At 55.4% G+C, this 24,103-nt stretch overlaps 5 protein-coding genes across 5 annotated transcripts; 1 reads left to right on the plus strand and 4 right to left on the minus strand.

Moving 5' to 3' along the window:
• Positions 1-55: 55 nt before the first annotated feature.
• On the minus strand, positions 56-7,201 carry L226DRAFT_549942 (P-loop containing nucleoside triphosphate hydrolase protein). Its single transcript, XM_067682714.1, has 41 exons — positions 7,085-7,201; positions 6,723-7,032; positions 6,394-6,657; positions 6,165-6,335; positions 6,035-6,098; positions 5,941-5,981; positions 5,841-5,887; positions 5,674-5,788; positions 5,408-5,609; positions 5,298-5,358; positions 5,149-5,245; positions 5,070-5,100; positions 4,882-5,017; positions 4,781-4,826; positions 4,701-4,728; positions 4,620-4,646; positions 4,507-4,569; positions 4,405-4,445; positions 4,118-4,352; positions 3,953-4,062; positions 3,847-3,895; positions 3,704-3,791; positions 3,630-3,642; positions 3,518-3,577; positions 3,370-3,462; positions 3,046-3,319; positions 2,828-2,996; positions 2,634-2,777; positions 2,518-2,579; positions 2,217-2,456; positions 2,065-2,167; positions 1,896-2,014; positions 1,777-1,840; positions 1,531-1,663; positions 1,416-1,479; positions 1,329-1,351; positions 1,146-1,271; positions 830-1,091; positions 664-776; positions 573-596; positions 56-515 (listed from the first exon to the last, which is right to left on the minus strand). The coding sequence occupies exons 1-41, from the start codon at positions 7,156-7,158 to the stop codon at positions 396-398; spliced, it is 4,506 nt and encodes a 1,501-aa protein (XP_067541909.1). The 5' UTR covers positions 7,159-7,201; the 3' UTR covers positions 56-395.
• A 440-nt stretch (positions 7,202-7,641) lies between these two features.
• Positions 7,642-9,648, minus strand: L226DRAFT_566123 (auxin efflux carrier; the record flags this gene model as incomplete). Its single annotated transcript, XM_067683865.1, has 9 exons — positions 7,642-7,675; positions 7,737-7,761; positions 7,835-7,853; positions 7,912-7,966; positions 8,027-8,285; positions 8,340-9,062; positions 9,120-9,182; positions 9,245-9,546; positions 9,596-9,648. 9 exons carry the CDS (start codon positions 9,646-9,648, stop codon positions 7,642-7,644), a joined length of 1,533 nt encoding a protein of 510 aa, XP_067541910.1.
• Positions 9,649-10,177: 529 nt separating this feature from the next.
• On the minus strand, positions 10,178-12,238 carry L226DRAFT_566124 (auxin efflux carrier; the record flags this gene model as incomplete). The annotated part of the gene is made up of 9 exons (XM_067683866.1): positions 10,178-10,211; positions 10,276-10,300; positions 10,364-10,382; positions 10,445-10,499; positions 10,565-10,823; positions 10,881-11,639; positions 11,702-11,764; positions 11,822-12,123; positions 12,186-12,238. 9 exons carry the CDS (start codon positions 12,236-12,238, stop codon positions 10,178-10,180), a joined length of 1,569 nt encoding a protein of 522 aa, XP_067541911.1.
• A 1,926-nt stretch (positions 12,239-14,164) lies between these two features.
• On the plus strand, positions 14,165-20,804 carry L226DRAFT_135679 (multidrug resistance-associated ABC transporter). The gene is made up of 28 exons (XM_067672293.1): positions 14,165-14,366; positions 14,433-14,793; positions 14,848-15,111; positions 15,164-15,340; positions 15,390-15,494; positions 15,545-15,591; positions 15,646-15,760; positions 15,812-16,223; positions 16,288-16,448; positions 16,501-16,531; positions 16,588-16,723; positions 16,777-16,822; positions 16,872-16,926; positions 16,976-17,038; positions 17,095-17,562; positions 17,620-17,873; positions 17,940-18,018; positions 18,073-18,210; positions 18,266-18,434; positions 18,496-18,701; positions 18,758-18,997; positions 19,062-19,283; positions 19,345-19,605; positions 19,665-19,813; positions 19,877-20,138; positions 20,205-20,317; positions 20,374-20,397; positions 20,459-20,804. The coding sequence occupies exons 1-28, from the start codon at positions 14,242-14,244 to the stop codon at positions 20,582-20,584; spliced, it is 4,809 nt and encodes a 1,602-aa protein (XP_067541912.1). The 5' UTR covers positions 14,165-14,241; the 3' UTR covers positions 20,585-20,804.
• Positions 20,805-20,895: 91 nt separating this feature from the next.
• On the minus strand, positions 20,896-23,868 carry L226DRAFT_453594 (aflatoxin-detoxifizyme; the record flags this gene model as incomplete). The annotated part of the gene is made up of 15 exons (XM_067675137.1): positions 20,896-21,286; positions 21,355-21,485; positions 21,545-21,579; positions 21,637-21,734; positions 21,786-21,814; positions 21,871-22,034; positions 22,088-22,112; positions 22,184-22,240; positions 22,297-22,481; positions 22,552-22,688; positions 22,750-22,808; positions 22,868-23,033; positions 23,102-23,400; positions 23,499-23,715; positions 23,777-23,868. The coding sequence occupies 15 exons, from the start codon at positions 23,866-23,868 to the stop codon at positions 20,896-20,898; spliced, it is 2,085 nt and encodes a 694-aa protein (XP_067541913.1).
• Between the last annotated feature and the right edge of the window lie 235 nt (positions 23,869-24,103).

Below are 24,103 nucleotides of genomic sequence, written 5' to 3' on the forward strand. Positions count from 1 at the left end.
CGGCGCACCTTCACGCCGAGGTTGAACTCTTTCTTGCAAGGGTTGGACTCTGACTGCATGTTGAGAACGAGAGGTGTGTATATGACAAGAAGAAATGGCTTGAGGAGAACTACGTGCAGTGAAGGTTAAGGGGAAGCCGTCAACGAAAGTGGGCGCTCGGCGCTTGAAGCTTGGCGCTTAGCCACCACCGCAGTAACCACCACCCTGCGCCAAGAGCTTTTGCACACTTCCATTGCACTGCTGCTGAAAACCATCGGGGCTAGGTAGGATGAGTTTTATATATCTCCGGTAAGCTGATGTCCATGCAGTATACTGTAATTTTCGTCACATACTAAAGGCAAATGTCCCAATGTCCTCGAGGCAAGTCCACTAACTCTGACATACATACGAAATAGCTAAGCGTCCATGGCCTTGACTATGGCCCTTAGCGCGTCCCTATCCCCACTCTCGTCCACCAGCGCGGTGAAGATACCGTCTTTGTTCTTGAGCAGTTCGGCGGGAGAACCGAACTCGGCCTGCGCATAGTGCATACCGTTAGCAGCGTGTGGAAGGTGTGTATGACATGCACTTACAACGTGCCCGGAATCCAAGACCAGCTGCATGCAATCCAGATTGTTAGTTACTGTCCATCAACAGCCCTCTCCGCGAGCACATGACACTCACAATTTTGTCAGCGTCCATGATCGTCTGCAGACGGTGTGCGATGGTGAGCACTGTCGTATCCTTGCTCACTGATTCCCGGAGGGATCGCTGTATGACAGTGTCTGTCTCATAGTCTACTCGCTGTCAATCGTGACTAGTAGCTTAGGAGATGTTGACTACCACATACCGATCGCCGAAGTAGCCTCGTCGAGGATGAGTAGCTTGCTCTGCCGAGCAATCGCTCTTGCGAGGGCCAGGATCTGCCGCTGTCCGACGGACAAGTTGCTTCCACCGCTGGAGATCTGAGAGTCGAGCGTGATGCGAGCTTCGCCTTCTTGGCTCTGGAGCGAGAAGAGCCCGGACGTGCGGAGAGCATCGTTCAGCACTGCGTCGTCGAACTCGGAGAATGGGTCAAGATTCTGGCGCAGAGTGCCGCTCAGGAGTTCAGGCTAGGCATGGTAGTCAATGACTAGTCCCCCTATGGTGTGAGCCTCAAGACTGACCGACTGAGGAATGATCGTAAGCTTCGACCGGAGTGCATCCAGATTGATGGAGTTAGTCAAAATCCCGTCGTAGTACACTTGGCCCTCAGTGAGGATCAGACGCAAGAGCGAGAGGGCCAGCGAGCTCTGTACAGTGCGTTAGAATGGGCTCGTTCTTGCAATCTGAAATCGCGTGTATCTTACCTTCCCGCTGCCGGTGCGCCCGACTGGTAGTAGGTAAGCAACGGTTTGCGATCAGAGTTCGACGATGTTGATAATTGGGCCACTCACCGATCCCGACACGTTCGCCAGATTTCACCTCGAAGGAGATGTCATGGAGGACCCGAGGCCCGTCCTGCAAGACGATGAGACGTGAAAGGACACCGCAGTCATGATGTCTACGTACCGCTGAGTAGCGAGCGGAGAGTTTTTCCACCTGCAAATTACCGCTGGCAGGCCAATATGCGGGAGGTGTTCCAGCAGGGGTAGGGGCCGGCTCGTGTTCGATGTGCAGATACTGCTCCACCCGTTCAAGACTGTGAAAACGATCAGAATGACATCCGGCATACGACCTTTGAGGGAATACCTGTTGCCTGTGCAAGATATTTTGTGACCTGATCAGTATGGGGAGCAGCGATGCGTGTCATGGGACGTACTGTGAACTTCGACCTCGTTGAAGAGACGAACCCACGTGAGTATCAAACCACTGAACCCAACTAATTCCCCAAATCGGTCAGGTTATATTCAGCTGAAGTCAAAATCTCAACATACCGGTCTCGACCAGAGCGAATCCCGTCGTGGCCGCTTTTCCACCAGCGCCGTATACGAGGTAGGTAGCAACAGATGCCGCAAACAAAGTAGACAGCAACTCAAGGCGTACGGCGATCCACCTAAGCGTTACGTCAGCGCACAATCCTGAAGTAAGTCGAGACGGCAGGACCTGTTGAGGGTGTAGAAAGTGCGTGTGGCACGGGTGTAGTTATCGAGCTTCAGGTAGGACTCTTGGATAAAGCGCTCTTGTGCGCCATATGCCCGGATTGTGACTGCACGTAGGTCAGCATCCGCTTCAGTAAATATTCGTTGGCCACTGACCAAGTCCAGTCAAGGTTGCGCCGAGGTGCCCGAGGATGGGCGCGCGAGTGTTGCTCATCTCCCGCTTGACCGGCAATTGTGCCTTGAGATATACTTGTCCCCACCAGCCACCGAGAGTGGCCGATATGATTCCCATCGCGGAAAAGATGGGCGCGACCCAGACAATCCCGGCAAGGCTCATCAGGATTGCCGCGGTCGTTTCATACAAATTGTAGATAGTGGCTGACAGCGGTCCATCGACTGCGAGACATCGTGAGCAGAATTGAACGAGCGCAATAATGAATCTCAGGGAAGTGCGCACTCGTCTGTATGTCTTGAGTGCAGCGAGCAATAATGCGAGAGGTAGGGGTCGTGTCCAGCCACCTGTGATGCAATTCCTTAACTCGTCGCAACAGTGATTATCACGGGACATATTACCTCAATGTCGCGTGGAGGACGGATGCAATCAGAGAGTTGTGTATCTTTCGACAGGCCCTCATCATACCAAAGAGATAGATGATGAAGCTCGACCAGCGGAAAGTGTAGTCCAGAGCAATGATTCCAGCGTACATGCCAAGGTAACTGCATGGCGAGTGAGAGAGGTTCTGCGATATTATGGGCACATCACTCACAAAGGAATCGACACCTTTGATTGCTCGGTGTCCTCGTACTGTTGTGCCCAGTGGCCCAGCCAATATGTTTGCGCGACATTGAAGAAATAACAGATCAGGAGGCCGACGATGACTGTGCTCCAGAATACGAAGGGGTGGCGGCCACCCAGGTCAGAGAAGTAGGCGTTCACTGTATGTACGTTAGTACCGACGTGCAACACGAGGACGGATTTTAGCACCTGTAGTCCGGCTGATGTGGCCCTGTGAGATCTCTTCTGGTGCCACCAACTTCCCTTGTCCATTGCTCGCAGGCTTCTTGGATCCCGTGTCAGCGAACACACTAGCGTCTTCGATCTCCACTGCGAATTCCTCTCGGCCGACGTCAAGCTCCTTCGAAAGGGCGGCGTTCTCCTGAAGCACGCGAGACCATTGGCCCTGGTTAGCGATCCTCCCGTCTTGACCTAGCGATACAACGTAGGAAGCGATGCCCTCAACGACAGCGACATTGTGGGTCTGTGAATCGGTGAGTTTCGCACATCGCGAGAGTTTCGTCTATTACGCACGACCAAGATCACGGTGCGCCCGCGGAGCAATTCACCCTTGAGACACTTCTCAACGATCCATCGTGCAGTGTGTACATCCAGTGCAGCGAATATCTGGAGGAAGGTTCAATGCCATGTAGCTGAATCGTCGTTATAGCTGGACTCTCACGTCGTCTAGAAGCAGGGTCTCTGCAGAAGAGTAGACTGCCCTGGCAAGCGAAACACGGGCCTGAGCGAAGAAGATTGAGTCGTGTGCTCCGTTCGCGAATCGCGAGTACTACCTTCTGGCCACCACTGTACGATAGACGTCAGCATTCCCACCGGAGGTCGGCATAATCATCCCGGAGTAACATACCTCAGCGTTAGACCTCGTTCACCAACTTCAGTCTCGTCGCCGTAGTCGAACAAGCTGAGATCATGCTCTAGCGCGCATTGATAGAGGACTTCCAATCATCATCAGTACGGCTCCTGCGACTCAATATGACAGGTGCCGAGTACCTTGCTGATAGCGTGCTTCATCGTAGGGACTACCAAAGAGAATATTCGCCTGTACATGGACGTTGAGATGCCTCGGCCAGTACATACGGTACACAGGAACACGTACCTTGATGGTGTCGCTCAGTATCCAAGACTCTTGGGGCACATAGGCAACTCCTCTCGAGCGCGGCAAGCCGATGTACGACTCAGTTCCCTCCGGGATCGCATGCATCTCCCCTAGACACATACATAAGTGAGACGACGACAACGGGAGGCATGGTTGTGTACATACCAAGCAATGCCAACAACAGGGCGGTCTTGCCTGATCCAGTCGGCCCGACGACCAGGTTGACACTCCCTTGCTCAAACATGAGCTCGTCGATCCGTAATTTGAACGCACTGGTCGTTGTTGCAGCCGAGGACTCATGATTCTCATTAGACCAGGCAAACGTGGTGGCGCGGATGCCGATGACGTCTTCCCGAGTTGCGACTCGGGTACCGGAAGCATACTCGTCTGTCAATTCCGTCTATAACAATAATACTTCAGTGCTGAACTTACATGATCGTCAATGGCCATACCTGCTGTAAGAATTCCGAGAGTCGGTCCAGAGAGACCTTCGCTATATGAAGTCGAAGGTATTCAGTCCTGAGGTTTCTGACATTTGAGTAGTTCGTACGTACCTTGTACCATCAGGGGGAAGAGACGCATGCATGCGGCCATGTTTACGCGCAAAGCACTGAAGACTGTAGAGCGTTAGTCCGCTTTCGGGTGAGTCTGGGGTCGTTCAACTTACCAGATACCACCGAGTACACCCGAGACGCTATTAGAGAGTCAGTCACTCATATCACCCACAAAACACACCACCATCACTCGCCCGTAAGCTCCTTCTTCATGATTGCCGTCTACGAAGTGACAAGTCAACATCTGCAAGCTTTGGGAGAATCGGGGACTCACGTAAGTGAAGAAAGTGGAGATCATGACGATAAGGGGGATAATGTAGCTGTGGGTTTAAAGTCATGCAGTGCAGGACAACGAAGCAGAACCAATGAACGTACTGCACATTGGCGCCGAGTACCTGTGCAATCTTGAAGCTGACTATCCTCTTGAGTTCATTCTGACGCTTGACATCGATCTTGTTGGCAGTGCGTTCTTCCCAGGCGAACATCTTAATCATCCGTATGACGGTGACAGCTGAAAGCTGCGTCAAGTGTGGTTCGGGACGTAGAGTGCTCGAGTAGCGTACTTTCCGAAATTTCCTGAACGCGCGCGTCCGTCTGCGAGAGCGTGTTAGCTCAGCGAGAGGATCGATTGACCAGACTCACCATCTTCATTCTCTCCCTCTGAATCTTTTGCATCCACGCGAGGAAGTATCCAGGGACAGGCCATAAGCAAATCATGACTCCCAAACCGACGAACGCGCTATGTTCCCGCCGGTCAGACCCGCACAGTAGTGCCAACAGAGAAGACGCACCTCCAACCAAGTAAGGCGTAGAGGAAGTATATGCAGGCGAGAATCCAGAACGGTGCGAATACTGCAGAACCGATTCAGTGCCAAGTGTGTGCAGGTATGGCAGGACGTACAGATCTGCAAGAACTCCCTTCCTTCCAAGAGGTTTGCGACATCGCTGGTGGCGAGGGTGAAGAGCTTTCCGCTGAGATTCTTGCTACCTTTTGGAGGCCCCTCTGTCTGGCCAGAGTCTACATCCGCCTTCACACGAACTCGCAAAGCGTGGTTGTAAACCAATTGCGTGAGCATCGCCGCAGCCTGCACCCAGACTCTTGCCTAGAGGGGCCACACACGTGTTAGCACTGGAGTTCAGACCCACTGAAATCTATCTTGCACGTACGGCGAGGAACTGATAGAAGGAGAACGCCCCTTGACTGATCAACGGGCCCAACGAGAGCCATATGATCCACACCCATGGCCGGATCGTCGCGCCTGCACCGCCTGTCTCCATGTATCTAATTCGTTGTGAGCGATCAGAGAACTGAACAGAGTGAACGATAGGCGTACTTAAGCAGCTGATATATGCCGATGGGGCTCGAGAACCTGGCCGCAAACTAATAAATGTTGAATGTATGTCATAGCCTACGACGAGCGTATCGATGCCTACCCGGATCATGTAGGCTGTTGAGATCGACAAGTAATCCCACCCTTTTTCACCCAGTTAAAAAACAGGCAGAGCTTCGCATAAGATCTAGACATACGGAAGACGTAGAGTATGCCGGAAAGCAAGCCTTTTGGCGTCTTCGAGACGAATGGGTCTAAGATCTGTCGGCCGTGATACATCAGCGCATCGCTCTTGCGGTTGAAGATTAAGCCCTAGTGAATACGCACTTGGAAGCTACCCTCGACCAAGTAGTCGATACGGTCGTAGTCGGCTAGCGGCGGCAGCTTGTCGAACGGGCAGTGTGCCATCTTTGATGAGTCCCAGACAAACTTCTCCATGAACCCATATGTCACCAAAGACAAGGGAGACGCTGTCTGCTCAGGGTTTGGTTCGCCCTCCTTGGACAACAAATCAATAAGTTAGAAGGGTGCCCCATAGTTCAACGAACGTACGCACTTCTTTGCCAATGAGGACGCGTCGCCGCGGTGTGACCAAAGGAATGACGACCCCTACGAGGGTAAGCGCGGAGACCTTGAGCCAAAGGATCCATCCTTCTGAGGCATCCTCAGGAACTAGATGGTACGTCGCCAGAGGCCAGATGTCACGATACGCGAAGACACTCCAGACAGTCAGCGATACGAGAGTCACGTGTACTTCCAGGGACGCGTTGAGAGGATCGTGGAGGATAACAGATGCAAGCGAGATCCCAGTTGTATATACCTGAAATGAGCCAGTGGGGTGAGTCCCGCAACTTGTGACGGGCAACGGCGGTGATTGCCACGTACGTATACGCCAATGAGGCTGAGATCCAGCAGGAGAGCCTCGTCTTCTGCTTTACCAGTGACTGCGGTCACCACAGAAAGGACCAACAACAAGGCACAAAGTGTCAGGCGGGAGAGCTGGAACTTCAAAAGAGCGCGCCTCTCGCGGGAGGCGGGTGTGCGTTCGGTTTTCGCCGGATAATCCCGAGGCGTTTCGTATCCAGCAAGCTTTGCGCGTATGGGCTGCGCGAAGTGCATGACAATCCGCGTGAGCAGAACAAACAGCGACACAGTTGCTGCACCCGCCGGCAGGGCCAGGGTGGTGTTTGGAACCCTAGCGTCGACGTAAGTATCAGAAACGCTGCGATACGATGATCGTGACCTACCAGGACGGAACATCGGAGCTCCAGAATCGCTGCGTGGTGTTCAACACCTCCGCCGCGAACACCAACATGTTCATAAGGTGCGGATAAGACGTGCAGGGCGGACGCGGCGTACCATGCCCACGTCGCCGCCTATTTATTCGTTGCGTTGACGCTCCGCCATGTTCTGCTAGCGTTGTGCACTGCCTCAGATTGTGATACGCAAACACGGTCTCACGCTCAAAGCCGCCTTTCGAAGTTCGGACTTTTACCACCGCCGGGCCGCAAGACATGCAGATATGCAGTGCTCAACCTGCCCAATTGGAGATGGGTCCGGAAGTAGCGGATCGGGTTTCCAGGATACTACATCTATTGATACAGAGCAAGTAGGGTAGTCTAGGTATAGTGTAGGAATCGTGAGCGACGTCTACTATGGCGTGGACTCTCGTGATGGGAAGTCATCACATTGATCACGTCTGCCATCCAGGAACTTCTAGCTGTAGCGCAGGCCGCGTTTTCCAGGGAAGGGTCATAATGTCCGTATATCCGTAGTCTATGAGGAAAGAGAGGAAAGGACGCATTTAGAGCAAGAGCAAAGCAACGGCGGTCAGTGCCCTGGTGGGAAGCGGAGAGTCAGCGACGATGAGTCAGGGCGCAATATCTGCATGACACCTACGAGGATGAGAAGAACATGAAGATGTCTATGGCGAATGACGTCAGTATCTCACGTGTCACTATCTCGGGCAGAGAGGTGAAGTAAGAGAGCATGCTCACATTGAACCAGCAAGAAAGCCTTTCGAACATGGCTGATGAGCATAAGGTCCGTGGTGCTAGAAGACAGCCAGACTCACCGAGAGCGTATCCACCTGGCCATCCGGCGAGTACAGCAACGAGACGATGAGTTGGCTATGGCATCCCATGCCCGTCAGTCCTACGAAGTTCACAATGACGTCCGGACGGACTTACTTGACAGCGGTGGGGGTTCCGCTCAGGAACATCATGACAAAGCGCTCCGCAATGGATTTCCGGTCCACGAAGCCCGAGTTCGTCATGGCCTCGACGAGAAGAACCCCGATGACTGGCAGTACCACCATCTTCAACGCCGTGGTGAGAATCATCGCCATGATAGGAAGGCGCGAGAGCGGGTGGGGCATCTTAAGCTGTGCGAAGTTAGCCCCGAGCAGGATCAAGGACAGAGGAACATTGATCCCGCCCAGGAATGAGGCTGTGACGTCGACAGGTGAGAAAAGTATACTTGTCATGCGGAGGAGGAACGCACCAGTATCGATGAGGAACGCCAAAGGTGGACGGCCATCGGGACCCGTGAAGTGGGGGCCCCCAGTAGCGGATACGTCGACAAAGAGAGCTTTGAGCGGGTTGACGAGCGCAATGGGGAGGGCAATTGCGAGGGTGCAAGTGACCGGGGTGATCAGCGCCGACAGTGGGCGAAACACTCGTACAATCTTCTGCGGAAAGGTCGGCGTGTTGAGCGTGGCGCTGCGCTGCGCTATACTCTGCGTGTCAACGTTGCGAAGAGACAGCGCTGGGGTGGGAGGGGGGACAGGAGGAACATCCTGACCGGCCGGCGGTGCGAAATGAGGTGCTGGTGCAGGGACGGTGGAGAGACGGGACGTTCTGCGGGCAAGCTGGACGTCGGGGTCAAGATTCGGCTCTGTGTCGACTTCCGAGTGCTGGAGGGAGTGCGGCACTTGGACAGGAACGTCGGAGTATTCTGACTTCTCGTCCCGAAATGAAGTTGCCTCCTCGTCCTTGAGCTTCGGACTATGCTGCGGGAGCGCGAAGGAGTCAGGCACGTCCTGGCGGAGGATGCGCCGGGCGATGAAGCCACCAATAGGCTTCTCCTTCCAGGAGACACGGCGCTCGGCGGCTTCTCCCTGCGGGACGCCGGGACGGTAGTCCCATGACAGAGAGTGGGCCGCGCCGAGCATCCAGAACACGATGTGATAGGCGACGATGAAGATCGAGACGTAAGACACGCCCACTAATTATAACCTGTCAGTCTCAACCTTATGTCAAAATTTCGTGAATGGGCACGTACGCGCCTCGTCCGTGGCGGGGTCGAAGGGGGCCTGCTGGGTGATCGAGAGCACGACCGCGGTAGCTGGAGAAGGAGACAACCGTGAGTTTGGGAGCGCATCCAGAGTAGAGCTAGGCGGCACTGACGCAAATTTCCCCAGTTGCTCATGCCAGTCATAACAATGATACCTTGCCAGAAGTTGCGGGGGACATAGCAAATCTCGCGAATGATGTAACCGGAGAGGAATCCAATCGCCTGATAGGTGAACGCGGTCAAGAAGAGCGGACCCAAAGCCTTGACGTTGTCTGGTGTGAATGCTGGCACAACGTTCGCAAAGATCAGTGCTGGCAGGGCTACGTTCATCGTTACTTGGGACGCGCCACGCGCGGCCGCCTTGGGGAAATAACCCATCCTCGACACCACATAGCCCGCAATGATCGTGAGGAACCTGCGAGACCTCAGTCAGCAGTGAACATGACGTGACAGACGGAACATACGTCTTGACGAGGGGCATTGCGCCCGAGTATATCAGGAATCCGGCGGACGGCATGGCGATAAGTGACTCGATATCGTGAATAGTCGTGAGCAGTGAACGACAGACAGAAGGAAGTGTGTTTGAGCTCCTTTTGTTGAGCTTATAGCTCGGGAAGGGCTACAGCGCGGAACGGTACGGTGATACGACTCAGAAGAGACAAGAGAAGTGCGTAAAACATAACCTCCATCGTGGTCCTCGTCTAGGCCCTCCTGCCGCCAAAGGCTTCTCGTTCCTACGGCGCTCCGGCCCGGGCCTTCCGTGGCTGCTCCGTTTCGTCCGATAAGAGCGTCTACTCTTCCTCCGAAACGCCGTCGAGACGCAATAGGATAGGACCTAGGCATGTGACGGAAGGTGAGCACTGAAAGCAAGAAAAGCATCTATTGATACACGAGCCCGAGGAGGGTAGTCTAGGATCTATCTGACAGCGATTGTAATGGTGCAGAGGGTTTTCGTGAATACTTCGTGACGGTCTCGTGAAAGCTAGCTCAAACAATTCGGAGAGAAGACATGAGAACACATTCACACGTGAAGTGGCGCGTGATGGTTAAAGCAGGAGCAGAGCGACCGCGGTGAGTGCCCTGTTGAGTAGCAATGAGGTCAGAAGAAGGATTCACTAGATGAACGTTTGCAAGAGGTACGTACGATGACGAAAAGAACATGAAGACGTCTGGAAGGTCGATAGTGTCAGTACCAGAGTGACGGTGCTGCAAAAATACATGAACAGACTCACATTGCACCAACAAGAACGCCTATCGACAGGTGTCGTTCAGCAACGGAGACGCAGTGCACTCAATACGCTCGATAGACTCACCGCAAGATTGTTCACCTGACCATCTGGGGCATACAGCGACGCCACGATGAGTTGACTAGTGATATTTGTATTCGTCAGACCCCACCAATGCATGATCAGGATGAATGAGAGAGCACGCACTTTACGGCCGTAGGCGTCCCGCTAAGGAACATCAACACGAAGCGCAGCGTGATCTCCTTGCGATCGACGAAGCCAGAGTTCGTCATCGCCTGTACGATGAATATACCGATGACAGGCAGCAGAACCATCTTCACTGCCGTGGTCAGGATCATCGCCACGATCGGGAGCCGCGAGAGTGGCCGAGGCATCTTCAGCTGGGCAAAGTTCGCGCCAAGCAAGATCAGCGCGAGCGGGATCGTGATTCCACCAATGAATGAGCCTACAGCCTTGCGTCAGCGACAGCTCACGGCTACGATGCCAAGGAGCGAGAACTCACCGGTGTCAATAAGGAACGCAAGAGGCGGACGGCCATCTGGGCCGGTGAACTTGGGGCCCCCGGTAGCGGATATGTCGATGAACAGCGCCTTCAGCGGGTCGATGAGGGCGATCGGGAGGGCAACTGCCAGCGTGCAGGTGACCGGGGTGCATACTGCCGCTAGCGGGCGGAACACGCGCACGATCTTCTGTGGGAGCGTCGGCGTGTTGAGTGTCGCACTGCGCTGCGCTATGCTCTGCGTGTCGACGTTGCGGAGGGACAGCGCTGGGGTCGGAGGCGGGACAGGCGGGACACCTTGCGCGTTGGACGGCGTACTCGCGGCGAGGTGCGTCGCTGGTGTTGGGACTGTGGACACCCGAGACGTCCGCCGGGCGAGCTGTACGTCGGGGTCGGGGTTTGACTCCCTGTTGATGTCGTCGGAGTGCTCGGGAGTCTGCGACGCGAGCTCCTGGACGGCCATCGTATCAGAGTCTTGCACCTTCAAGCTCTCGTCCTTTTCGTCGCGATAGGACTGTGCCTCCTCGTCCTTGGGCTCGGCAGTAGGCTTCGGGAGCGCAAAAGAGTCCGGTACCTGCTCATGGAGAATTCTCGTGGCGATGAAGCGGCCGATGGGCTTCTCCTTCCAGGAGACGCGGCGCTCGGCTGCCTCCCCCTGCGGCACGCCGTCACGGAAGTCCCATGACAAAGAATGCGCGGCGCCGAGCATCCAGAACACAATGTGGTACGCCACGATGAAGATGGAGACGTACGACACGCCCACTACACGCACGCAGTTATTTCAGTCTGAACTCTAAGTCAAATGAAAGCGTGTTCGCACGTACACGCTTGGTCGGTGTCCGGGTTGAAGGGAGGCTGCTTGGTGATCGAGAGTACGACCGCATTCGCTGGAGGGGACAACAGTGAGTCCGGGTGACAACTCAGATTAAACTGAGAATACTCACGCAGGTTGCCCCAATTACTCATGCCGGTCAAGACGACGATGCCCTGCCAGAAGTTGCGGGGGACATAGCAAATCTCACGGATGAGATAGCCGAAGGAAAATCCTATCGCCTGGTAAGTGAACGCGGTGAGGAACAGCGGACCCAGAGCCTTGATGTTCTCCGGTGTAAATGCCGGGACGACGCTTGAGAAGATGAGGGCTGGTAGGGCCAATTCCATCGTGACCTGTGAGGCGCCCCGCGCGGCTGCCTTAGGGAAAAGGCCCAACCTGGACAGCACGAATCCCGCAATGATTGTGATGAAACTACAAGGCTGTCGTGAGCAACATGTCTTCAGGAGAGTCATCACGGGGAGAAAGAGGCGTACGTCTTGATCAAAGGCATTATGCCCGAGTAGATGAGATACCCAGCGGACGGCATGGTGAGAAGCGACTCGAGCTCGTGAAGAGACTTGTCAGGGGGAGAACAACCGAGGTGCAGAGGATGTCTGACGAGCCGAGCCGCATTTTGATTGAGCTTTATAGCTCCTGCAAGGTAACGCGCGACTGGATACGGTGGGAAGAGACAAGACAAGTGTGTGTGAAATTTGAAACTTAACCCTTCTCGAGATGTATGGTCATCCTCGTGCAGGCATTCTGTCGGACGAACCGACTCCTGTGTATTCTCCGGCTCGAGCACCCATCGCTGCTCCGTCATCCGTTATCGGCGCCTATCGCACTTCTTTGCCCTCTACGCGCTATCGGTACGCAGCGGATCGCCCGTAGATTTGCCTTGTCCATCTTAATATGACGGCACGAACGCGCCTTCTTGGCTTGTGTTTCATGGTGTCGTCGCCTGTAAGTCTTGGCTTTCACTGGAATACGCTTCTCGAACATGCGCAGCCGTCGCCGGTTGCAAATCTGAGAACTCACAATCTGACATCATGCCGATATTTGACGCGTTGTCCTCATTCCAGGTCTTGGCTTGGAGCTCGATAGGACAATGTTCGACCTTCTTTCCTTAGTCGAAGGCTTCTGAGAGAGACCGCCGCCGGTTGTTCGCACGACGGATGATAGCGGGCGACTGCGCGCCTCTTGGCACGGGTGTCGCTGCAGTCTGTTGTCGCCACCGAGAGACGAAGGGAAAGTCTCTGACTGCGCCAAGTGTCGTTGCTCCGGGTTATATGGTGCGCAGGCGGGGCCGTGGTATATACGCTGCAAGGAGGAGAAAGTCACACACTAGAAGATAGACACACCGGAGTTAGCCTGTGATTCGTGGGACATTACCGGGTGATCTGGATACAGAGCTGCGCAAGCGTGATTCATCCTTCGAGCTGAGCACGCATCGTTCCATGGACGCGTCCGGGCTGTCTTGACCTGACGTCGCGCCTCTACTACACAGTCGCTGTAGCGACATGAGGGAGGTAGTGCGGCGACAAGCCTTCTAGTAATGTCGTCACCGCTGTGATCGGTATGTATATTGTATATCGTTTCGTAGTTGAAATACCTCGCGCCGAATGAATACCGAAGGCCTAAGTTGCATGATACTGGTTTACAATAAGTGAGCACCCCCTTCGAAGAGGGTAGGCATGAGGAGTGTACTTACCGATACCTAGTAACCTGTAATGACTGATTGCATCCCAGTGACGCAATGCTGCTGTGTCTGGAACCCACGCCTATGGGAACGTAGCCGCCACCGCGCTAACGTCGAATGGTCCAACCTCACTTGTTTCGCAGTGCACACTGCACTATAGGCATACATGACTCGACTAAAGAGTAATGTGAGGCTCGGAGCGCAGAGCTGAAGTGAATGTCGATGTCGGCATCTGAACCCAACTGCGACGTCACATCGTTCACAGGCTTGCTGCGCGAGCTCGTCTCGTCTTCAACCGTAGCGTCGACCTCCATCGCCAACCGAACGTCCGCGCAGGTTCAAAGGATGATAGGGCCTGGGCTCAGGCACACGGCGCCCGGGATATCAATCCAATCGCACAGAATAAGTGTGGTTTGTTTGCAAACTTCGAGTTGCTGAATAAGAAGAGGTCGCTGTGGAAAACACTTGGTTGCGGTCGTATAGCAAGCACCAAGAAGATTGTATGCAAGAACATGGTGCGGAGTGCCGAAAAGCTCAGAGTACGTCGTCGTCACGGTGTCCGAGACTGAGACCTCGAAGGTCACGCGCCCTAATGAGATTGTGTGACGATGATCGTCACTTTGTGATGGGATCTGTAAGCCGGGGCCTGAGCCGGGGGCGATCATGGCCGGGAGAGGCAGCATCGTTCCGGGTGAGAGGAAGTCACCGATGAGGATCTGAGCAACCACGCGCTCATGTACAGGCGGGACCGTTGATGTGACTTGCGAGCAGCCAGAGCCTGCTACTTATCTCTTGCCTCCGTTCGACTTGGTCAGCTTCCCCCCTCGTCGTCCTCGCAGCCTCTCCTCGCTATGGCCGCCAACTGGCTCGCGCCAACATGGCTGCAGCGGTCGCAAATGGTCTTGGATAGAACAACACTGTTGTCCCACCCGTCCGGTTCAATTGGAGTATACCAGCTCAACGTTGAGAATCATGAGTACGTGTTCACTCTATAAACGCGCGTGCACGCGTAGACAGGAGAGTTGACAAGAACATGTTCAAGGCTATGGAAGAACACCCTCGCGTATCCTGTTCTCGCCGCCGCCGCATCCGCACTAGTCCTTTCTCTTCAACTTGTCGCGCGCACAAGTTCCGTTCAGCGGCTGTTCGCGAAAATCACCAAGTCTGACGCTCCCACCAAGGCTGACGATGACCTGGAGGCGACGGGGGCGAGCACGCAGTCCTTGTCGCACGTCGAGCAGCTGGGAGGACCCGTTATCTTTGGATTCAAGGTCGTGCGTCTCCTGTGTACCCTCTCTCTCCTCGCGCTCTCAGTCGCAGGCCTCTTCCTCCACGACGCGGGTGACACCGTCGATGTCTCGTTTGATGCGCGATGGGTTGTCTTTGGGTTGATTGCAACATACGTGCGTACGCTTCCACACTCCCAGGGTGTATCTCGTTGACGCGTCTCCTGTCAGGCGTACGCGTCTGGTTTGGCATTCACCTCGGTAGTGGGTAGCTTCAGCCTGAGCAGGTTGGCCACCCGGCATCTCGTCCTCGTCCTCCTGTTCGTCTTTGGCGTATACGCCTACCGCGATATCTGGCCGCTTGGGACCTTCACGCTCAAACCAGTGGATGCGTCCGAGGGTTCTCTCTTATGGATCAAAATCGGTATCCTGACGTTCGCGGCAGTCGTCGTCCCCCTCGTCATTCCCCGTCAGTACATTCCGCTTGACCCCAAGGTACGTGTCTGTCGAGTTTCTCAGCTCCACGCGCCGTGACACCGCCGTGCAGGAACCCGCTCCTGAAGTCAACCCCGAGCAAACTGCATCTATCCTATCCATCGCTGTCTACACTTTCTTGGATGGTATCATCTGGAAAGCATACAAGGTTCCCCATCTTCCCCTAGAGGAGCTTCCGCCTCTCGCGGACTACGATTACGCTAAGAACCTCGTTAAGAGGGCTTTCCGAGTACGTGCGCATTAGTCTGCGTTTCGCGCTTCACTAACGTGTTCCATAGCATCTCGACCCCTTCCAAGTCAACAAGAAGCGTCATATCTTTTGGGGTCTGATGACCGTCTTCATTAAGGAGTACATAGTGCTAGCTCTGTGCCTCATACTGCGTGTGAGTAGGGTATATGCGTGCGGTGATGTCATAAGACTAATCTGCAGTAGACTGTTGCTACGTTTGCGAGCCCCGTTGGTATCTACCAGCTGCTGCAGTGAGTGTTTATCTGCTCTAATCGTTGATTAAACGCGCTCACACGACCACATAGATACTTAGAGTCGGATGGCGAAGGTGCCTTCGTACGTCCTTGGGTTTGGATCGTCTGGTTGTTCCTTGGCCCCGTGGTCGGTTCGATCGCTATTCAGTACTATGTCTTCCATACGGTGAGTTCCTCACCTATTCTTCGCACCCTCCACGCTGATCATTGTTGTCAGACGCGCATGCTCGTCCGCACGGAGGGAATTATCACCCAACTCGTCTTTGACCACGCCCTCCGCATTCGCATGAAGGCTGAGACCTTAGAGTCCCCAGCTGCCAGCCGTGCCACGACCGCCGCTCACACGCCAGATAATGCGTCTATCGCGGAGCCAGAAGACGGCGCTTCGCATGATTCACCCTCCGGCTCGAACGCGAGCGAGGACGAGACCGTTCGCGCCAGCACGATTAGTACTGCTTCAACTGCTGCCACGAAGAAAGGCAAGGAGCCAGCTGTAAAGAAGAGCGAGGCTCCCAAGGACGCCCCTGCAGAGCCCTCCACCGGTAGCGGGAACCTCATTGGCAAGATCAACAACCTGGTGACGACGGACTTGAACAACCTCGTCGATGGTCGCGACTTCTTGTTCATAGGTAAGTTTCATGTTCCGGTCAATCATCGAGGACAACGTGAGCTGAGGCTCTTGTGTGCATGCAGCCCTCTATGCGCCGCTGCAAGTTGTGCTGTCCATTATCTTCTTGTACTCCATCCTCGGTTGGAGTGCGTTCATCGGTATGATTGCGATGGCGCTCCTGTTCCCCGTGCCGGGCTACGTCGCTTCGATGATTCAGGGTGTCCAGACTGAGAAGATGAAGAAGGTATAGATTGTGTTCAATTATTGCCTGTAGGTTGCTCACCTCGTATTGACAGACTGATGCTCGCGTGCAAAACGTCACTGAGAGTACGTATTGATTCTAGATCGGTTTCTGTTAGCATGCCTTTAATTGTTCTGGACAGCTATGAGCGTTATCCGCATGATCAAGCTCTTCGGCTGGGAGCCCAGGGTAGCTGACCAACTCGCTGGAAAGCGTGAGGAGGAGCTCTCGTACATCAGGAAGTATAAGATTCTGGAGCTGATCAACAACAACATCAAGTAAGTCCACTCAAGTTTAGGAAACATCCTACGAAAGCTGAACTCTTGCGTAGCTTCGCCATCCCTGTTGTGACTATGATCGCCACTTTCGCCACCTACGTGAGTGTATGTGCTCTCTCCCGCAGTATTATACTAACTCTTGGCAAAGACTGTCATCATGGGCCGTGTACTCACAGCCTCGCGTGTCTTCTCGTCCATGGCTGGTACGTCTCAGTAAGACCATGTTGTGCTCGAAGCTGACATCCGCGATAGTCTTCGATGTGCTCCGTGACCAGCTTCACATGATCTTCGGCCTCCTGCCTCAGATCATCCAGGGTTCGTCTGTTCCAACCGCTCGTTCGGTCCACAAGCTCTGACATATTTGTCTCCAGCCAAGGTCTCCCTCGACCGCGTGACGGACTTCCTGAACAAGACCGAGCTCCTGGACGAATTCACCGACAAGGACGCCGCGTCCGCCGAGGTTGTCATCTCGCCCCAGACTGTGGAGAGCGACATCATAGGCATACGCGCCGCGTCCTTCACCTGGTCGAACGAGAACGATGGCTCCGTGACGCCCGGGCCGAGCCGTCGCAACTTCACCCTCCGCATCGATGACGAGGTCGTGTTCCGGCGCGGACGCTTCAACTTGATTGTGGGCCCGACTGGCTCTGGAAAGACGTCGCTGCTTATGGCCCTGCTTGGCGAGCTGCACTACATTCCGAACGGCCCGGACTCGTATGTGAGCCTCCCGAGAGCTGGGGGCGTCGCGTATGCGGCGCAGGAGTCGTGGGTCCAGAACGAGACGATCAAGGACAATATTCTCTTTGGCACACCGTACGACGAGGAGCGGTACAACAAGGGTGCGTGCTTCCGGATGCTGTTTCTATGATCTCTGACTTAGGGTTCGTTGGCGGCAGTCATCTACCAGTGCGCGCTTAAACGCGACCTGAGTCTGTTCGACGCTGGGGACAACACGGAGGTCGGTGAGAAGGGTCTGACGCTCTCCGGTGGCCAGAAGGCCCGTATCACCCTCGCGCGCGCGGTGTACTCAAACGCGCAGATCCTGCTCCTGGACGACGTCTTGGCTGCTCTGGATGTGCACACCGCTCGTTGGATCGTCGACAAGTGCTTCAAGGGTGACTTGCTCCGCGGCCGCACTGTGATCCTCGTTGTGAGTGGACCATTCCTCCTCATCCGTTTGTCAGTGTTATCGAGATCGCTGAACATGTCGTTCCAGACCCACAACGTCGCGATGGCGAGCCCGATCGCTGACTTTGTCGTCTCGCTCGGCACCGACGGACGTGTGCAAACTCAAGGTACGCTGTCGAAGGTACTCGCGAAGGATGACAAACTTGCCGAAGAGCTCGCAGAAGAGAGCGAGGAGATCAAGAAGGCCGAGGCCGAGGTCGACGCTGTCGAACCTGACGACGAGGACGCGCCCAAGAAGGGCGATGGGAAGCTCATCGTCGCAGAGGAGATTTCGGAAGGACACGTCAGCTGGCAGGCTCGTGAGTGGTGTTGTCTTTAACTGTCATGCGATGTAGTGCTGATGCGCGATTTCAGTGCGCTTGTACTTGTCGAGCATGGGCGGAGGGTATGCGTTGCTCTTCTGGTTCGCTGTCGTCATGTTCTTGGCTATGTGCGAGTTGCTCGGTGTCGTCGAGACGTGGTGGCTTGGCTACTGGGCCCAGCAGTACGAAGACAAGGACCAGAGCGATGTGTCGGTTTCCTAGTACGTTCGTCCGTTCACTTTCTTGGAATCTCGCGCTGATCGTGCTGCCCTGCAATTTCAGCTATCTGACCATCTACAACGTCATGCTGGTCGTTGGAATCGTGTTCTACTGCACGAGCTACGTCATCTACCTGTTCGGTGTGTTGCGGGCCTCGCGCAGCCTCCACAAGACCCTCGTTGGCTCGGTGCTGAGCGCGACCTTGAGGTGGCTGGACAAGACGCCCACGTCGCGCATCATCACGCGTTGCACGCAAGACATCCAGTGCAGTGAGTAATCTTCTCTCCAAACATCATGCTCGTAACGTGCTGAACCACGCTCGCAGTTGACGGCCAGCTCGCCAACACGCTCGGCTGGGTGATGGAGCTGACTGTCGCCATGGTCATGAAGTTTTTGGCAGTTGTGTCGTTCTCGCCCATCTTCGCCTTCCCCGGCTTCATCGTCTCCATCGTCGGTGGCTGGTGCGGACAGATCTACATGAAGGCGCAGCTGTCGGTCAAGCGTGAGATGAGCAACGCTCGTGCACCCGTACTCGGCCACTTTGGTGCTGCTATCGCAGGATTGAGTGAGTTGATGTTCGCTGCGTCTTCCGTGTGAATGCGGTACTGATGTTGGTTGTATCTGCAAAGCCTCCATCCGTGCATATGGCGCGCAGGCCCAGTTCAGGAAGGAGTCGTATCGCCGCATCGACAGATACGTCCGTGCTGGTAGGACGTTCTACAACCTCAACCGATGGGTGTCTGTCCGTATCGAGGCTTTGGGTGCTTTGTTCGCCTCGTGTCTCGCCGCGTACCTTGTGTACGGCAGCAACGCCCGGGCAGCGAACACCGGTTTCTCGCTCAACATGGCTGGTGAGCATCTTCTCTTCGCCTCTTCCTTGGTGCGGGACCGTACGTTGACGCCGGTTGGCAGTCGGCTTCAGTAGCATGATCCTCTGGTGGATCCGGATCTTGAACGAGTTCGAGGTCAACGGAAACAGCTTGGAGCGTGTGCAGCAGTACACGGTCATCGAGCAGGAGCCGAAGCCGACCTCGGATGGAATTCCTCCGGCTTACTGGCCTGCCAGCGGTAACCTGAGGGTGGAAAAGCTGTCCGCGCGGTACTCGGCGGATGGCCCTCGTGTCCTTCACGAAATCTCTTTCGAGGTCAAGGCTGGCGAGCGTGTCGGTATCGGTGAGTACTTCCCAACCAACATTATCAGTGTTTGCGTCGTCTAATATGGATGTGTGTAGTCGGTCGCACAGGCAGCGGCAAGAGTTCACTGACGCTTGCGCTGCTTCGGTTGATCCTTACGGAGGGCAAGGTCTATTACGATGGTATTGCGACTGACTCTGTGAACCTTGACGCCCTGCGCTCGCATGTCACGATTATACCGCAAGTGGTACGTCGCAGCGTTTTTTCGTGCTCGGCATTGGCAAGCTGATGGTATGTGCCTGGCGTGCAGCCCGAGCTTCTTAGCGGCACACTGCGTCAAAACCTTGATCCATTCTCAATGTACGACGATGTTGTACTGAACGATGCGTTGCGCGCGGCTGGTCTGTTCTCGCTGCAAAGCGAGACTGATGAGGGGCGCATCACGCTAGACTCGCAGATCTCGAGTGGGGGGAGCAACCTCTCGGTCGGTCAGCGCCAGATTCTTGCGCTGGCCCGGGCGATCGTGCGTCAGAGCAAGTTGCTTATTCTCGACGAGGCGACGTCTGCGATTGGTGAGTTCTGTCCTTGGTCGTTGGTTATTGGTCGTTGGTGCAGAGTGTACTGACGTGCGTTTGTAGACTACGAGACGGACGAGATTATCCAAACGTCGCTGCGTGAGGAGTTGGGCAAGGACGTCACTCTCCTCACCATAGCGCATCGTCTGCAGACTATTATGGATGCAGATAAGATTGTGAGTCTATTTGCTTTTGCAAGGCGCTTTCCCATGCTGACCTGTACTCCGTATAGTTGGTGCTCGACGCCGGCCGCATTGTAAGTTGTCTTCCTCTTTTCCTTCCATGACTCCCCGTCCTGACTGACGACCGTTCCACAGGCCGAGTTCGGTTCACCAAGCGAGCTGCTCAAGAATGAAAAGGGCATGCTTCGCGCGCTCGTAGACGAGAGCGGTGATAAGGAGAAGCTGTACGAGATGGCGAAGGCGTCTTCGAGATCGGCATAACTGGGCCTTTCATGGTCGCAGTAGAGTTTTTTTTATCGCTCACGATATACATAGTAGTTAGGATGGCTAGCAGACTACATACACAGTCCGTGGACTCTGAGGTATATACATGCATTGTTGGTTTCGGTTTCGGGGCCCGTATAGTCGCTGATTAGACCAACGAGATCCGTAGCATTTTTAGCCTGGGTGATCATGCAATGCAATGCCGTCTGAGTTGTGAGTGTTGTAGTAGTACAAGCATGTTACAAGTACATGATGATAGGTTTGATACCTAAATCGCCGAGAGTCCAGGACCACGACAGGTAGCACTTTCAGAGCTTCCGCTCAATGAAGCTCTCAATCGCCCCCGCAGGGCTGAGCGGGTACTCCTTCAGCACAACCTCCCCATCCTCGACGAACGTATTCGGCTGCACAAAGATCTTGCGCGGCAGCTTCTTCTTCAAGACCAAGTTGCGGATCTCGCCGTCCCACCCGGGCAGCGGGTCCGTGAGCTCCGTGTAGAACTCGCGCGCCCCGGCGCCGTCGGCCGTGCTCTTGCGCACCTGGAGGTCGATGAGGAGCTTGCCTGCCGCGGCCTTGCCCTCGTTGAGCACCTTCTCGCGGTCGACGCGGACGTAGGCGTTCTCGAGCGTGCCGTCTGCGGCGCGGATCTCCTCAAGCCGTGCGATGCCGGATTTGATGAGGTGTTGGGTGATGCCGAGGCTGTTTGAGGGTTCAGTTGGATGGGATGGGAGAAAGGTGGTGATGGGGAATGAGGGAGACAGACGTACCGAGCCTGCATGTGCGCTTGGCCGTGCTTCTTGGTCTTGGGGTCGTAGTACTCCAGGGCGCGGATACCGGCGCGAGCCATCAGCAGGAAGGAGATATACTGAATATCCTCAATCGTCTGTTTGTCCGTGTACTGGAGAGAAGGATTATGGTGAGTGGGCGCATAGAGTGCAGGGAGCGAGAGGTGCGTACGCCGAAGATCTTCAAGATGTCCAGGTTGCTGACGACTGCGTCATTGCGGTGTTAAGCCTAAGATATGCATATGCAGGGCAGGGTCTACTCACGGTACAACGCGACTGTCTCCGCACGGCACTCCTCCATCGACGAGGAGACCTCACCGAGGACAGAGTCGGGCGACTGGCCAGGCTTGTACCACGACGTGCTACAACGGCTGTGAGCATGTCATCGACTCAAGCCTCAAACGATCACCTACATCGGCTTGCCGGTGAGAGGGTTGATGATCTATCGACAACGACAGCAACGGTCAGCAGACGCATACACGGACCCACAGCACGCACCTTCTCGGGATCGAAGTTCTTCGACCCATCCGCGTTCTCCTTGAACAGCTTGCCGCTTCCGTGCCCGAGAAGCTCGTGGTTCGCGACCTGGACCTCGAACGCCTTCGAATCCCACTTGTTGTAGAGCTCCGCGTCGTCAGGGTGGATGAAGGTCAGCTCCTCATCTGCAGACAAGTTAACAACCCGAGAGTGAGGTGAGACCGAGAGCAGAACGCACTGGGAGCCTTGGCCGCCAGAATGTTCTATACAGAAGACGCAAAAAGAGTTAGCCTGTGTCCTGACGGAGGCGCATATATGCATCGCTTGAACTCACAGCCAACGAAACGTTCTTGAACCCAATCGACTCCCGGATCTCGTAGTAGTTGGGAATCTACAATAACACCCTGAGCTTGAGCTTCTGGTTCGTGCCGCCAACTCCACACTTACATTGATACCAGCCGGGATGCCTCCAGTAGCGAACGTTAGCACCTCGAGCGCCGTGAAATCAGGCTTGCGGAACACGTCGACCTCGAAGTCCTTGCCCCACGGCAGAGACTTGATGAGCTCAGGTGCGTCGCTGACGAGCGTCTCGTACTTTGCGCTGAGCTGCTTGTCCACGATCGCAGTGAAGCCTACAGTGTGTCAGCCATCGTCGTCATCCTCTACTCACTACGCATATTAGTGAGGCGTGCCACAACATACCTTCCCACTCGGCGCGACCACCGTAGGGGTCGACGTACGTCTCGATGAAGCCGATGTAGCTCTCGACGACGGGGCCTATGTCTTTCACCCAGTGCTCGGACCCCTTCTTGTGCGCCTCAATGGAGCCGGTCTTGAAGCTGTTACATGACGCGGTGAACACACGGACCACTAATATAAAGCGCGCGGACGTGGACTCACGACTCGATGTAGCTCTCAAGCATCGCGACCTGGTGCTCGTTTGCAGCATACTTCTTCGCCTGGACGGAACATGTAGATGAGCCATTCTGTTCGCGGAGTCCTCACATGGGGCATATACCTCAGTAAGCGCATCTACGGCCTTCTGCATCGACTCCGCGAAGTCGCCATACTCGACGTTGAGCTTCGCGTGCCTTTCGAGGATCTTGATCTCGTACAGCGCCGACGCCTTCTCCTCCGCGGACGCCACGAGCAGCGTGAAGTTATCCGGGGAGTCTTTCCGTACCCTGCATCGCGCCGCCCCACTCAGCTCAGGATTCCCGTATCCTTCCTCTACACGCATACACCCACGCACCTCGTGTTCAGCACATCGATGTTGTGCTTCTCCGCCGCCGCCTGGATCGCCGCGACCTCCTCGTCCGTCGGGGGCTCGCCGAGGTAGTAGTTCGAGACGTGTCCGAGAGAGCGCTTGCCGATGAAGTTGCTCGACTCGGGGACGAGCTGGTAGATGTGGCCCTTGAGCTCGTTCCAGAGCGGGAGCGCGTTCGCCGCGTTGGCGGACTTCTCGACCACGGCTGCGAACTTGTCCTCAGGGATGCGCGGGACGATCTTCGTAAACCCGAACGACTTGTAATTCACCAGGTTGCTCACGACCTAGGTAGCGCGGCAGGGTTCAGCATATATGCGCTGATGCAGGGTCGCGAGGAACGGGGAAGGTGTGTATGGTGGATGTGAGGGCAGAGAAGAAGTACCTGGCTCGTATATTGCAACAGATCCTCCCACTCGTCGGTGGAGATCCCGCTCTTTTGCTGGAGCGCGCCCAAGTCCGCAAGCTTGCCGTTCTCGCTGAACGTCAGGATGAGGAGGTCGTAGAGCTTCTGCGCCTGAGGGGTCCACTGGCCCTGGATGACGCGTGCGCCCGCCCAGGACGCCTCCCCAATGTAATGCGCGTACTTCTTCTCTTTCGAGCTGCACAGAAGCGCATGGATGAGCCTGCCGCGGGGGTTGCAAGGGAGGATGGCAGACGTACCTGAGCAGCGAGAACGACTTGGCGACGTCGAGACTGCAGAACGGCGCGGTCCTGTCGGCCAAGAAGCGTTCCGCGGCGGCGAATGCAGGCATGCTGTTCGTGAACGTCCTAGTCTGGGTCCGGGATATGTGCGAGGTACTGGGGCTAGTCCGGGGAAGCCAGAGGCGTGCGGGTGCGAGGAGAGAAGTGATCAAAGGAGTGGCACTGGCAAGCCGGGGTTTAGAGCATGTTATAAGGCGTTGGCCAGAGCGGGCGAGGAGAGATAATCGCATCCACAATCGCCGCGGTCCGAGTCCGAGAGACAACTCCTGTTCAGAATCATTGCGA

Source organism: Lentinus tigrinus (genome assembly GCF_003813185.1).
Source record: "Lentinus tigrinus ALCF2SS1-7 unplaced genomic scaffold L226scaffold_2, whole genome shotgun sequence".
NCBI classification, from domain to species: Eukaryota; Fungi; Basidiomycota; class Agaricomycetes; order Polyporales; family Polyporaceae; genus Lentinus; species Lentinus tigrinus.

What these genes read in the sequence shown, in the direction of transcription:
- L226DRAFT_549942 (XM_067682714.1), bottom strand. Translation starts at nt 7,158, where the DNA reads ATGAACATGTTGGTGTTCGCGGCGGAGGTGTTGAACACCACGCAGCGA. An exon ending in AGACCCTGCTTCTAGACGAC is followed by an intron (nt 3,463 to 3,517) that starts GTGAGAGTCCAG and finishes ACCTTCCTCCAG; the next exon opens with ATATTCGCTGCACTGGATGT. An exon ending in ACTTTCTACACCCTCAACAG is followed by an intron (nt 2,015 to 2,064) that starts GTCCTGCCGTCT and finishes CGTAACGCTTAG; the next exon opens with GTGGATCGCCGTACGCCTTG.
- L226DRAFT_135679 (XM_067672293.1), top strand. Translation starts at nt 14,242, where the DNA reads ATGGCCGCCAACTGGCTCGCGCCAACATGGCTGCAGCGGTCGCAAATG. An exon ending in CTCAACGTTGAGAATCATGA is followed by an intron (nt 14,367 to 14,432) that starts GTACGTGTTCAC and finishes AACATGTTCAAG; the next exon opens with GCTATGGAAGAACACCCTCG. An exon ending in TTTCTCGCTCAACATGGCTG is followed by an intron (nt 19,284 to 19,344) that starts GTGAGCATCTTC and finishes GCCGGTTGGCAG; the next exon opens with TCGGCTTCAGTAGCATGATC.